This window comes from Sapajus apella, unplaced genomic scaffold, assembly GCF_009761245.1.
Source record: "Sapajus apella isolate SASKATOON/1434 unplaced genomic scaffold, GSC_monkey_1.0 scaffold47, whole genome shotgun sequence".
Taxonomy (NCBI): domain Eukaryota; kingdom Metazoa; phylum Chordata; class Mammalia; order Primates; family Cebidae; genus Sapajus; species Sapajus apella.
In genome coordinates, this window is record NW_022436987.1 from 804,128 (window position 1) to 816,571 (window position 12,444).

Sequence of the window (12,444 nt, forward strand, 5' to 3'; positions counted from 1 at the left end):
TAAAAAAAAAAAAAAAAAAAAAAAAAAAAACATGACTTCTTGCTCTGTCTTCTTAGGAGAACCTAGAGATTGAGGATGTAGAGAGAAGGATAAAGAAAAATCAAGGACTAGAAAGGACTGCTCCCTTCTCCTGGGATCCAGTTCTCTGAGACAGGGCTGTGGGCTCATGTTGGCTGCAGTCAGACATCAGCACTTGGGGAAAAAGAGTGTGATGGGAGAAACTCTTTACTTTACCAAAATGGATGTCCTGTCCTCCTTTAATTTTCACACATTCCTGATTTTAAGCACAGGGACTGGGAGTTCTCAAAGACAGCTAGAAAAAAGTGCACCCCAAGAACTCTTCTGGTCCAGATCCCTAACTGTTCTACTTTGACTTCCTTGTCCTGATAGAAACAACTCTCCTAGCAACGGTAAAAGCCAGGACACAGACAGAGATCTTGGGTTGTGCTGTTCAAAGCCTAATACTCCCAAGGCTGAGGGCACAGATAATAGATAAAAGATGGAAGGAAGGAGGTTGGGGGGTGGGGCGAGGAGGGAGCAGAGAAGGGAGGGAGGGAGGGAATAATAATTATCTAAATCAGGAATAGTCTCTGGGGAGGAGCTTCTAAAATAAATGTTCCTACCAGCCAGACTTATGTGCAGATTCTGAAAAGATGATGCCCAAATCTTTCATGAAGCTAAAAATGTGAGATGCATGACTATGAAACTGAAGAATGAAAGAGAACAAAATTTCAAGTCAGTGAGGATATTTAATGATTCTTTTCTGTAAGATCTCATTGCAGGAACCAAGGCAGAGAGACAGGGAAATTGAAGCCGATTTCTCAGCAAGAGAAGAGTAATAGTGTTGTCTGCCAAGAGTAGCTGTATATAGTGAGCATGGGTCCTAAAGACTCCCTGACATCCTAAACCTTGGTTTCTTTGATAGTTATCTCTTCAAATATAAAAAAGGTAAAGCATAGATTCTGGAACACATGAGACAAAGAATTCTGGAAGCAAACCCAAGCATGGGTATTGACTCAGGTATGAATTATGGGGTTATATCAATTTTTCTCCTCCTGACTGATTTCTGTTTTCCATTCTAACTCTGAGAGTCCCCCTGCCCCTGACCCCATGCCTGTTACCCTAGAAGCCCAGATAACCACCAAATATGGAATCATCTCTTCCAAATTCTTGAAGGAGGTATACATCTGTAATCATCAGAGTTTCAAATGCTTTTTAGAAAAAGTCAGTATCTGACTATGTGACTTATAAACCAATTCAAAATTAAGCTTGGATGCAGATTGGGTTATGTGTGCCTCTGGACCAAGGATAAAAAACAGAGATTCACGTAGCAGTGTGACTATAGCACCTGGAGAAGTTTATGTTGTATAGTAGGCATCCACTATTCTTCCTCCATCTTCTTTTGCCTGCTTTATTCTACTCACACTGGCAGCTGATTAGATGATACCCACCCAGATTTAGGGTGGATCTGCCTCTCCCAGTCTACTGACTCAAATGTTAATCTCCTTTGGCCACACCCTCACAGCACACACAGGAACAATACTTTGCATCCTTCAATCCAATCAAGTTTACACTCAATATTAACCATTACAGGAAGGATAAGAGACAAAGGTAAGAGGGTTAAAAAAAGGATGGAGAGATGAAGTGCTTGAGTTAGAAAAGAAGATCAAGAAACGTGAAGGAAAAAAGCTGAGGGGAAGGTGAGAGAGTATGTGAAAGTTGACATCTGAATGGGCTCTCTCTTAGGTGTCTGCAAAGAGCTATCAGTTTGTGTGGCAGAGTTTGAGACTTTGAGAATTAGTTTCTTATTAATAAAAACTCAAGTCTATTCTATGACAGAGAGCCTGGGAGGTCAGTAGCTGTAGGAATGAGGCAAAAGTTTTAGATTTGTATTCATATCTCACAAATCATCTCATGTATCACAAAAGCAATTGAGTGAATCAAGTGAAAGCACTCAGTTTTTCAGTATGAAAGCAAATAAGACAAACAGCTATGGTAAGGATTCTAACCCAAAAATGAGGTGTATATTGTGCCCCTGTGCAATACTTGACACAGGGGAGAAATTCAATAATTATTTTTTCCTTACATTTGCTTCTTAGCTTTATTTTCCCTATCTTGTTCCTACTCCTGTTTTCTTTTTATTATTTATTTACTTATTATATGTTTATTTAGGAGTAATATAACACAATTAACTAGATTAAAGTTCTGTATTACCTTTTCCCTCCCAGCTTTATTTAGATGTACTTGAAATTTGCTAAGAAAGCAGGTCTCACATCTTTTCACTACCAAATATATTGATATTATTATGTGAGACGATAGATGCATTAATCAGTTTGATTATGGTAATCATTTCACAATGGACACCTACAATAAAACAACAAGCTCTGTACTTTATGTACAATTTTTATTTGCCATACCTGTTTCTTTAATCCTGCATAAGCTGAGTATTGTCTGAATCTTTCACTGGCAGGTGAATTAAGCAATATCTCACTTTTTGAAGACAGAGTTGCTTTCCCCACAACAACCCTCGGTCCCAGTGCCCCAGGCTCAATGTCGCTTTTAGCTGTGTCAGAAGTTCCCACACTGACTCATCACTCTTTTCTCCTTTCGCTTTCCCACCGAGATATATCACCTTTTATCTGCTGATTAGAGAAACTGTAGCTTAATATTTTTATTTAAAATCAAACGCAGACTCCTAAAAATCCCATCATCATCCTATATCTGTTCCCAAAGATTCCATTTAAAAAAATGAAATCATTTGACACACCGCTGGGTGAATAATCCTGACAGGTACCCACCAGAGAAAGGGAAAGGAGGCTCTTCTCTGAAACAATAACAACAACACAAAAATAAAAAAATTATCTACTCTTTACAAAACATTTCCCCACACTTTGTGTCAAGAGAATGATTGAGAAAACAGAAATCACTAGTATGCTTTACTGGTTTTGTCACTGAATGTCAAGATTAAATGACTTTCCCATGATCATTACTGTTAGAAAGAGCAGAACTGGAACTTCAACGAATTCTTCTGAAGATGAAAGTCCAGTAATCTTTGATTCATTATTTTCGTGTTCAGAAAGAGGTTTTGTAAGTAATGCATACATTTACATCGATATGTTCTTTCTATAGTATACGAGATGTATAGTCCAAACCAACCACAGGGGATCGAGGGCCCCCTATTTTCTCTGACTCATGCCACCAACACATACTTTATGTATTCTCAGATGTTGGCTGCCTGGACCAGCTGAAATCTTAGAATTCTAATGAATCACAGAGCCTTCTCACTTTGGTTAAATCCCATCAGACTCCAAAGCTGTAAAAAAAAATTCTCATTGATCTTACCTAAGTTACCAATTTTTATATTTGCATCCCCAAGTAAGTGATATGCAACAGTAGTTTTTTTCTGATGCTGTTAGCAATTGGTGCCTTCAAATGCTTATCATCAAATCCACATTTTGTTGCTTATTCTTAAATTTATATTATGAAAATTTGAGCTTTTTGAAGCAACACACCAATAACTAGGGTAACAAAGCTGGGCAATATAGAGTTCTATGTGCTTTGGAAACACACACAAATAAGTCACTCTTTTATGTTACTTTCTAGCTACCCAAAAGTCTAGAGTTTCACCAATTGAATTTTTCCTCCAGACATATTGAAGAAAAATCATTCTGTGAAATTTACTATTTTACTATATTTGTTCATATATTTCTTACTTGTGTATTTGTTTTTCCATAGGATGTGTATATTTACTCTTCCAATAGAACCATTTTTCTACTGATCTTTTAGGTCTCACAAAGTCTGAGAAAGCTTTACCTCAATACTACCAGTCAAGATGAAGAGCACCATGAAAATGGAGCTGTACGTTTCAAGCCATTACAGCTCTTTTCAAATATAGTGATTTCTTCTTTCATTTTGCTTTTATTTTTTGGGTTATATGATTTACAATGAATTCGACAATGTTTATTCTGCATGCATAGCTGTGTCCCCAGCATATTATCCTATCATCTTACATATAGCAAACTAATATCTTCTTCATACATTCTATTTTCCCATACCTAGGAATCTCTCACAAATGACTAAATTATCATCTTTGTTGTCACAAAGATGATAATTTTGAAAGTCAGGCCAGTGAACACAGAATGAACAGGTGGAATTCTCAAGGAGCAACTTTTATACAACTGATTTCTATTGCATTACCTGGAGTAAATATTTTCCTCTTTGCAAGGCTGGCAATGAGGCTCAATAACACTGCTTCCACTTTCCAGCTTACTGGCTTCCTAGGCATGGAGAAAGCACATCACTGGATATTCATCCTATTATTGGTAGTCTACATCTCCATACTTCTTGGCAATAGTACTCTTCTCTTCCTCATCAAGAATGTTCATAACCTCCATGAGCCCATGTACTATTTCTTAGCTATGTTGGCAGCTACAGATCTCGGAGTGACATTGACCACAATGCCTACAGTGCTAGGTGTTCTGTGGCTAAATCACAGGGAGATTGGCCATGGAGCCTGCTTCTCACAGGCCTATTTTATCCATACTCTTTCTGTCGTGGAGTCAGGTGTCTTGCTTGCCATGGCTTATGACCGTTTCATTGCCATCTGCAACCCCTTAAGATACACCTCTATCCTGACCAACATCCAGGTAATGAAGATTGGTGTGGGGGTATTGACAAGGGCTGGTCTGTCCATTATGCCAATAGTTGTTCGCCTACACTGGTTTCCCTATTGCCGATCCCACGTGCTCTCCCATGCTTTCTGTCTACACCAAGATATCATCAAGCTAGCGTGTGCTAATATCACCTTCAATCGACTCTATCCAGTTGTAGCTGTATTTGCAATGGTCTTGTTGGACTTTCTCATCATCTTTTTCTACTACATTTTGATTCTCAAGACTGTCATGGGCATTGCTTCTGGAGAAGAAAGGGTCAAGGCCCTCAACACATGTGTCTCTCATATCTGCTGCATCCTGGTCTTCTATGTCACTGTAGTTGGTCTGACGTTTATTCATGGGTTTGGAAAGCACGTTCCTCATGTGGTTCACATTACAATGAGCTACATCCACTTCCTTTTCCCACCTTTTATGAACCCGGTTATCTATAGCATTAAAACTAAGCAGATTCAGAGTGGTGTACTTCACTTATTCTCCCTGTCTCACTCTAAGGCATAACTTTGTTTCACTGCTTTCTGAGGAATAATTCAGGAAACCTGGACAGGATGACAACATTGCTGCCATAAGTAACTAGGGAAAGTCATTTCAGTGAGAACTAACAAACCCCTCAGCATTTCAGTGGAAATCAACCAATCCTTCTGCTCCTTAGAACATTATTTCACCCTGCCCATCTATTGCTGATTTGTATATGATATAAAATATGCACATCTCAGTGCTCAACTGATGTTGTTTTTTCCAGGTAGTTTAACTCACACTATTTCATTAGCCTATGTCTGGCACCATAAGTATACATATATACATACACACACACACTATTATATATATTAAATTTATAATTTATGTATTTATAATTTAAATATATAAATATTTGTAATTTAAACATATATTAAATATAATTTATGTATTTATAGTTTATATAAACCTTGGGCCTTGTCCAAGCTGTGGTGACAATCTTGTACTCAATCCCTTCCCATCAACTGTAAAGCAGCTTTCTCCAGACTAGATTTTAATTTATCTGCACCAGGTGCATGGTATTGAGGGGCTGCCCTACAGAAGATGTGATTAATTATTCTGCAGTACAAGATTATCTTATTCCTCTGCTCAGATGGGAGCCACTGCAGCTGAAGGTAGACTAGTTGGGATGAGCAGCTAAGTAGTCTTCTCTTTTGTCTTTATGAGATTGGCTCGAAAGATGGAACGTATTCATTTATCCCAAAAAGAACACTGTAGGAACAGCTCCTATATATTTCCATTGCTTTATATTTATGCAATTCATCTTCACAGACTGTCCTATAGTAATATAGGTGATGTTTACTGCATCCGCAAATCATGTGTAACAATTATGTTTTCAGTGCTGTGTCATTTCAAATAAACCTTGGAAAATCTCTTACAATTACCTTAAAAATTAAAAAAAAAAGAAATAGAGTCAAGGGAGGTAGGGTGGTGAAATTTTCTTAAAGGATTGATGTAATGCCCTGCTCTGATTCCTAGAGTAACATATGTTTCAATACAGAGACAAGGTCCTGGAAGTTCTTTTAAAAATCTGCAGCAAAAAGGCCATCCTGCCAACATTTTCTTTTCTACCTCCATGTGATGCTTAAAATAAATCTTATTTCTGGAGATGAGGCTAATTCCCAAATCTAGACGCAGGAAGAAACCTTAGAGACTACTGTTCCGAAGTTTCAAATCCCTTAGTCTGGGAGAATAATGGAGGCAAGAGAGAGAAGTGTGCCTTATGGGGGAATTTCTGAAACTCATGTTCTTTGCAACTTGGCTTTTGAGTATAATCTAAAAAAGTGGTGTTGGATCCAATATCCTGACCAGGTTTAGGGGTTTATAGTCGCCTCTATGGTAATAATGAACAGGCTTATGAACAGGTCAGTAAGTGGCTCCAGTGTGTGTTGGCCTGGAGGCTCAGCATAGGCCACAGGGCATTGCAGGGCAGCATGGGGAGTAGGCAGTTGGTTTATTGAAGATTGCAGAAAGGCAAAGGCAGTAATGTATCAGTCAAGATGTGATGGGGCAAAGAATGCATCATCCCAAGACTCCCTAAAATCTTTAGAACTTGGCTTCTGAATAAACTCTTTTAGAAATTCCTAGAAGAAAGAAAAACCTAGACCTCCTTTTTCATTCCCTAGCAAAGAGATCTAGTTTGGAAAAAATCAAGTTGCAACTCAATGGGAAGAGAGAAAGGCATCTCTGGTGTAGTTCAGGACTCTGGTTTGGATTATCTGTTTCCTTTGTTGCTCTCTTCAGCTGCATAAACCAGCTTCCTCTTTGCCTCTATGTGTTCCACCAAGTACTTACTCCCCAAAAAGATGAAATTAGACTGAGGATGGGAGGCACTGTAATAATGAGGGTATAAACTAACAGAAAGAAAAATTTGCCAAATAGATTAATTTCAGATTGAGTCAAGCAAGCTTTGACATGAGATACAATGCTTTAAATTGCTACATATTCCCAGAAATGAGCCTAGTACCCATCAGGAAATGTATGCAAATCCTTGTAAACCAAAGTTAGAGAGAGATTCTTGGTTCACTTCATTCCATGCTGAGGTATCAGCACTGCAGATTTTCAAGATCTCAGACACCCAGATAGAGAGTGATAGTGGATCTGGTGTCTCTGTGGGGGACTGGGGGTGGATAAGGAAAAGTGTTAACTATTTTTACCAGCAGGGAAAAATATCCGGATAAAAATGATACTGGATGCTTTGGGCAAAAAGCCATTCAGAGCTTTAACAAGCAGTCATTATTTAGTTTTTTATCTAATGAGAAGCCTTTCTATTTTAGTAATTACTAGGTACACATACTATATTGGAGATTGAGTGATAAAAATAGTAATTTTATGATAGTGATAGCTAGGGCTAGCAGAACCCTTCTTCTGCTACTGGGCACTGAAATATTCTAGAAATTATAAGGGCATTGAAATATTCCAGAAATTCCACACCACATTCTTATGTTTATACTCTAAGCTACACAGCACCTTTCCCAGGAGCTAGAGTCTTTCACATTAGGTTGATATATGCCCCCTACATTTTAGATGAAAAACTTGAGGCACCAAAATTGAGTAACATCAATACCAGTGGCTAAATTTAGGAAGTAGGTGAGATTCAAACTCAGGCAGCTGGCTCCAAAGCCGAAACTCTAAACCACACTTTTATCTTGTTTCTATAACTTCACTGTAGAGACGCTATTAAAAAATTATTTTACCTTAAAAAAAAAAAAAACTCAGACATGAAAGTTCAAAAAAGATTTGAATATATAATTCTCATTCTCTGTGGTTCATAAAGAGTTAATAGAGGAATTGATGGAACTGTTTAAAACACTGAGTTGTAGCCTAGAGATATAAAATTTCAAAATAAAGATTGAACAGAATGACAAGAGGCAGAAGTACCCCCAGAGACAGTGAGAGCTGTAAAGAGCACTGACATCAAAAATAGAGAAAAACATATATCTCATTATATCCAAAGGTTTACATAAGTTTTAAGAGTGGAAATAACATGAAAGACCATAAACAATTAGGAAAAAAAAAAATTGACTTGCTTTAAATAAAAGCTTTTAAAAGATTTTTATCTAAAACAAGTAAGCTTGTTTAAAAAATACAGGATATACATGTACATAGTGAAATGATTGCTTCAACCAAGCAAATTAATCTATCAATCCAACACCTTCCATAGTTACCTTTTGTTTTTCCTTTGTGTAAGGATATCTAAAATCTACTGTCATAACAAATGTTTAGCTTACAGTACAGTATTAAGTCCTCATGCCATACACTAGATCTCTAAACTTATTTATCCTACAGAGCTGCAAGTTTATAACCTTTGACTTATTTTTTTCTTTCTTCCCCTTTTTATGTTCTTTCTATGTATTTGATTTTATTTTCTTTTGAGACTTCACATATAAGTAAAAACATGCCTTTATTTGTTTCTATGTCTGGTTTATTTCACTTAGCAAAATGTACCTAGGATTATACATAATGTTGCAAGTGGCAATATCTCCTCTTTTAAGGCTGAATAATATTACGATATCATATATACATATAATATAAATCACAATATATATAGACCTGTCACTATTTCTTTAACTGTTCATCCGTGTAGGGACACCACTCTGATTGTTTCCACGAATTGGCTATTGTGAATAATGCTGCAATTAACACGAGAGGGAAGATATCTCTAAAAAACGCTGACTCTACTTATTCTGGATACATACACAGCAGAGGAATTTCTTCAGCATACAGTAACTCTATTTTTAATTGTTCGACAAACTTCCATACTGTTTTCTATAATGGCTATGCTAACTTACATTCCCACCAACTATGCAAAAGGGTTCTCCTTTCTCCACAGCTTCTCCAACCCTTATCTCTTGTCTTTTTTGATAAAAGCCATCTCAACAGATGTGAGGTGATATCTTGTGGTTTTGATTTGCGTTTTCCTGATGATTAGTGATGTTGTGTGCCTTTTCATATGCCTGCTGACCATTTGCATGTCTTCGTTGGAGAAATGTTTATTCAGATTCTTTGCTCGTTTTTACTCAGGTTACAATTATATTTTTTGGTATTGAGTTGATTGAGTTCCTTATATATCTTTGGTATTAGACATGTATCAGATATATGATCTGTAAATATTTTCTTCTAAACTGTAGGCTGCCTTTTCCTTTTGATGATTGTTTCCTTTGCTCAGCAGAAGCTTTTTAGTTTGATGCTGCCCTGCGTGTTTATTTTTGCTTTTGTTATCTGAGCTCTGGCACATTTCACAGAAATAGAAAACAATTTGAAAATTTGTGTGAAACCACAAAATTTCAAATTGTTTGAGAAAGAAAAACCAAGTTAGTGGCAGCACACGTTCTGATTTCAAATTATATTACAAATCTATAGTAATCAAAAAAGTATGGTACTATCATATAGATAGACACATAGACCAAATTAAACAGAATAAAGATCCCAGAAATAAACTTACACATATACAGTCAACTAATTCTCAACAAGGCCACCAACATAATAAGGAAAGGATAGTCTCTTCCACAAATAGTGTTGGGAAAACTGGATATCCAAATGGAAAAGAGTAAAACTGCACCTTTACCTTAAACTATAACTCAACTCAAAATGGATTAAAGACGTAAATGTAAGACCTGAAATCACAAAAAACTCCTAGGAGAACACATGTAGAAATAGCTGCTGGATATTGACCTCCGCAACAATTTTTTGGATATTATCTTGATTTGAAGAAAATTTTCATGGGAAATCTATACTGACAGATTTTTTTTCTTTCACAAATGAAGTTCCAGTTTTTTCTTTTTTCAGGTCTCTGTTGTTTCCAGTAATAATTTTCTTCTATGCAATATTTCCTTTTCTATGTCTGCTTTTAAGATTGGTGTATGTTTGTTGTTTATGCCATTTGTAAGATATGTGTTTGGTTGTATGTTTTATTTTTTAATTGACATTGATCAAGATTTACTAAAGATATGAATTAACTGATTCTCTTTATGTCCAAATTTTGAAATATGCAGTCAATAATTCTTCAAAAAAATGTTTAACCCACTTTTTCCTCTCTTTTGGGAGATAAAAAGTGAAATTTGGGATTCTAATTTCACATATGGTGGACAGCTTGATACTTTCCCACAAGTCTGGCTTTCTGGGTTTCTCTCCGGGGCTTCCTCTCTCACCATGCGATCTCTTTGCATGCACTAGCTCTTTGTCTGCTTTTTGCCACATTTGGAACCAGCTTGAGATCCTACCAGATGCAACCACCTGATCTTGGACTTTTAAGTCACCAGAATCATGAACCAAACAAATCTTAAAAAAAAATAATAAGTTACCCAGCCTCAGGTTCTCTGTTATAGCAAAACAAAATATGCAAAATACACTAAGACTTTAGCCCAACTTGGGGTGGGGAGAAGAGACGGTTTCCCAAAAGGGGACTGTTTGAAAAGTTTCCACAACGAAAATGAAAATTGGGTCCCTTTCAGAATGACTGAAGAGAGGTAGGATATTAGGAAGAAGGCGTTCCTGAAAGAGTTACTGTGGGAAGATGTGGAGACTTCTCTGAAAACCTTCCAGATTCTCTGTGCTCACACAGATGCAGGTGTCGAGGGAGGCAGTGGGATGGACAAAATGAATTGCAACATGAAAGTTTCTTCTTTTTTTTTGAGATGGAATTGTTGCACAGGCTGGAGTACAATGGCGTGATCTTGGCTCACTGCAACCTCTGCCTCCCAGGTTCAAGCAATTCTCCTGCCTCAGCCTTCCAAGTGGCTGGGATCACAGGCACCCACCACCACGGCCAGCTAATTTTTTTTTTTTTTTTTTTTTTTTTAGTAGAGACGGGATTTCACCATGTTGGCCAGGCTGGTATTGAACTCCTGACTTCAGGTGATCTGCCCACCTTGGCCTCCCAAAGTGCAAAGTGTTGGGATTACAGGCATGAGCCACCATGCCTGGCCATCCAGAAGACCCTTTTGGCAATCCCAAAGTCTGTGGTTCTTTCCAGCCTGAAAGACCTGCATCAATCTAACACCACAAAAATGCAGTTCTTCTGGAGAAGGACTTGTTCTAACAGGCTTGGGAGTGAGTTGACCTTGTGGCCATTTTCTATGACAGAGAGACCTAAAAGGAGTCTGTTGTGAGTCTGGAGACACTGAGAACTCTATGAGTAAGGATTTTATTTAGGCCTGTGTCTGGTCAGAGTGGGGATTTAAGTCTCGGTCAATATGATTAAGACTCAAGGCTACTCAGAGAATTGTGTGAAATTATCATCTGTAAAATCTGAAAAAGCAGAGAAAGCTATCTCTCTCCATCAATTTTAGGTTTTCATGTGGGTTTGTAAGATGTAGATATGTCTGTTTTGTGCATGAGAGAAAGGATGATCATCCTCAAAGGAAGAATGAACTTCCTGGCAGCTTTGAGCTGTGTGGCGGGTGTTGAGGATATGGGAGGTGGTGCTGGAAGAAAAGGCACACTTTCTGAAGCCCTGAGGAGAGCAAGGCCTTAGTGCTGGTTGGAATTTAAGCCTATCCTGGGGCTGAATGCTCCCCCTGGTGGCCACATTGGAAAACCACAGTGTGTGTGTACACCTTGGGGGCTGTTTTCCTAGAGGAATCTTGTATTTCACCAAGCCTGGCTCAGTGGGCTGGGTAAGTATCAATTCTGGATAGAGGTTTCTTAAATACAACTTATACCGGGCCCCTGAAAGCCAAGCTTTCCACCCTACGTTCCCCCTGCCCAGCCTCTTTCTCTATCTCTCACTGTCACACACACACACACACACACACACACACACACACACACTTTCAAACAGTATTACATGCACTAAAAACCACTTACACATTTACAAATAGGCACACTATTATAATGACACTTTTCACTTTTAGTAATGGATTTAGATTCTTTAATAATGGATTCTAATACCTTAAAGGTTAAGGTCTGAATGACTCACACCAATGTATTGAATCATCACCTTTCCCAGCCGTGATGCACCCGCATTCACTTCACCTAATATTCACAAGATTACCCACAATGATAGAGAGAGGTCCAGAGACTGCTCCTTTGATGTCCCCATCATCTCCTCTTGGCCTCCAGCCTTCAGAAACCACCTCTGCCTTCCTTTGGAAGCTTTGTTGAACAATCTAACATCTTTACTAAATGTGAGTTTCATAAAGGCAAGACCATGTCATGTTTATCTGTATATCATCAAGTTACTGATCAGAGTTTCTCACAGGAGACACTTAATGCACGTGAGTGAAAATGAATGAGGCTGTTTAATGTAATTTCAGTC

General features: G+C 37.8%; 1 protein-coding gene across 1 annotated transcript; it reads left to right on the forward strand.

Annotated features, from left to right (window-relative positions):
* The first annotated feature begins 4,232 nt into the window (after window positions 1-4,232).
* LOC116525311 (olfactory receptor 51B6) lies at window positions 4,233-5,171 on the forward strand. Its single transcript, XM_032241109.1, has one exon. It carries the CDS (start codon window positions 4,233-4,235, stop codon window positions 5,169-5,171), a length of 939 nt encoding a protein of 312 aa, XP_032097000.1.
* The last annotated feature ends 7,273 nt before the right edge of the window (window positions 5,172-12,444 follow it).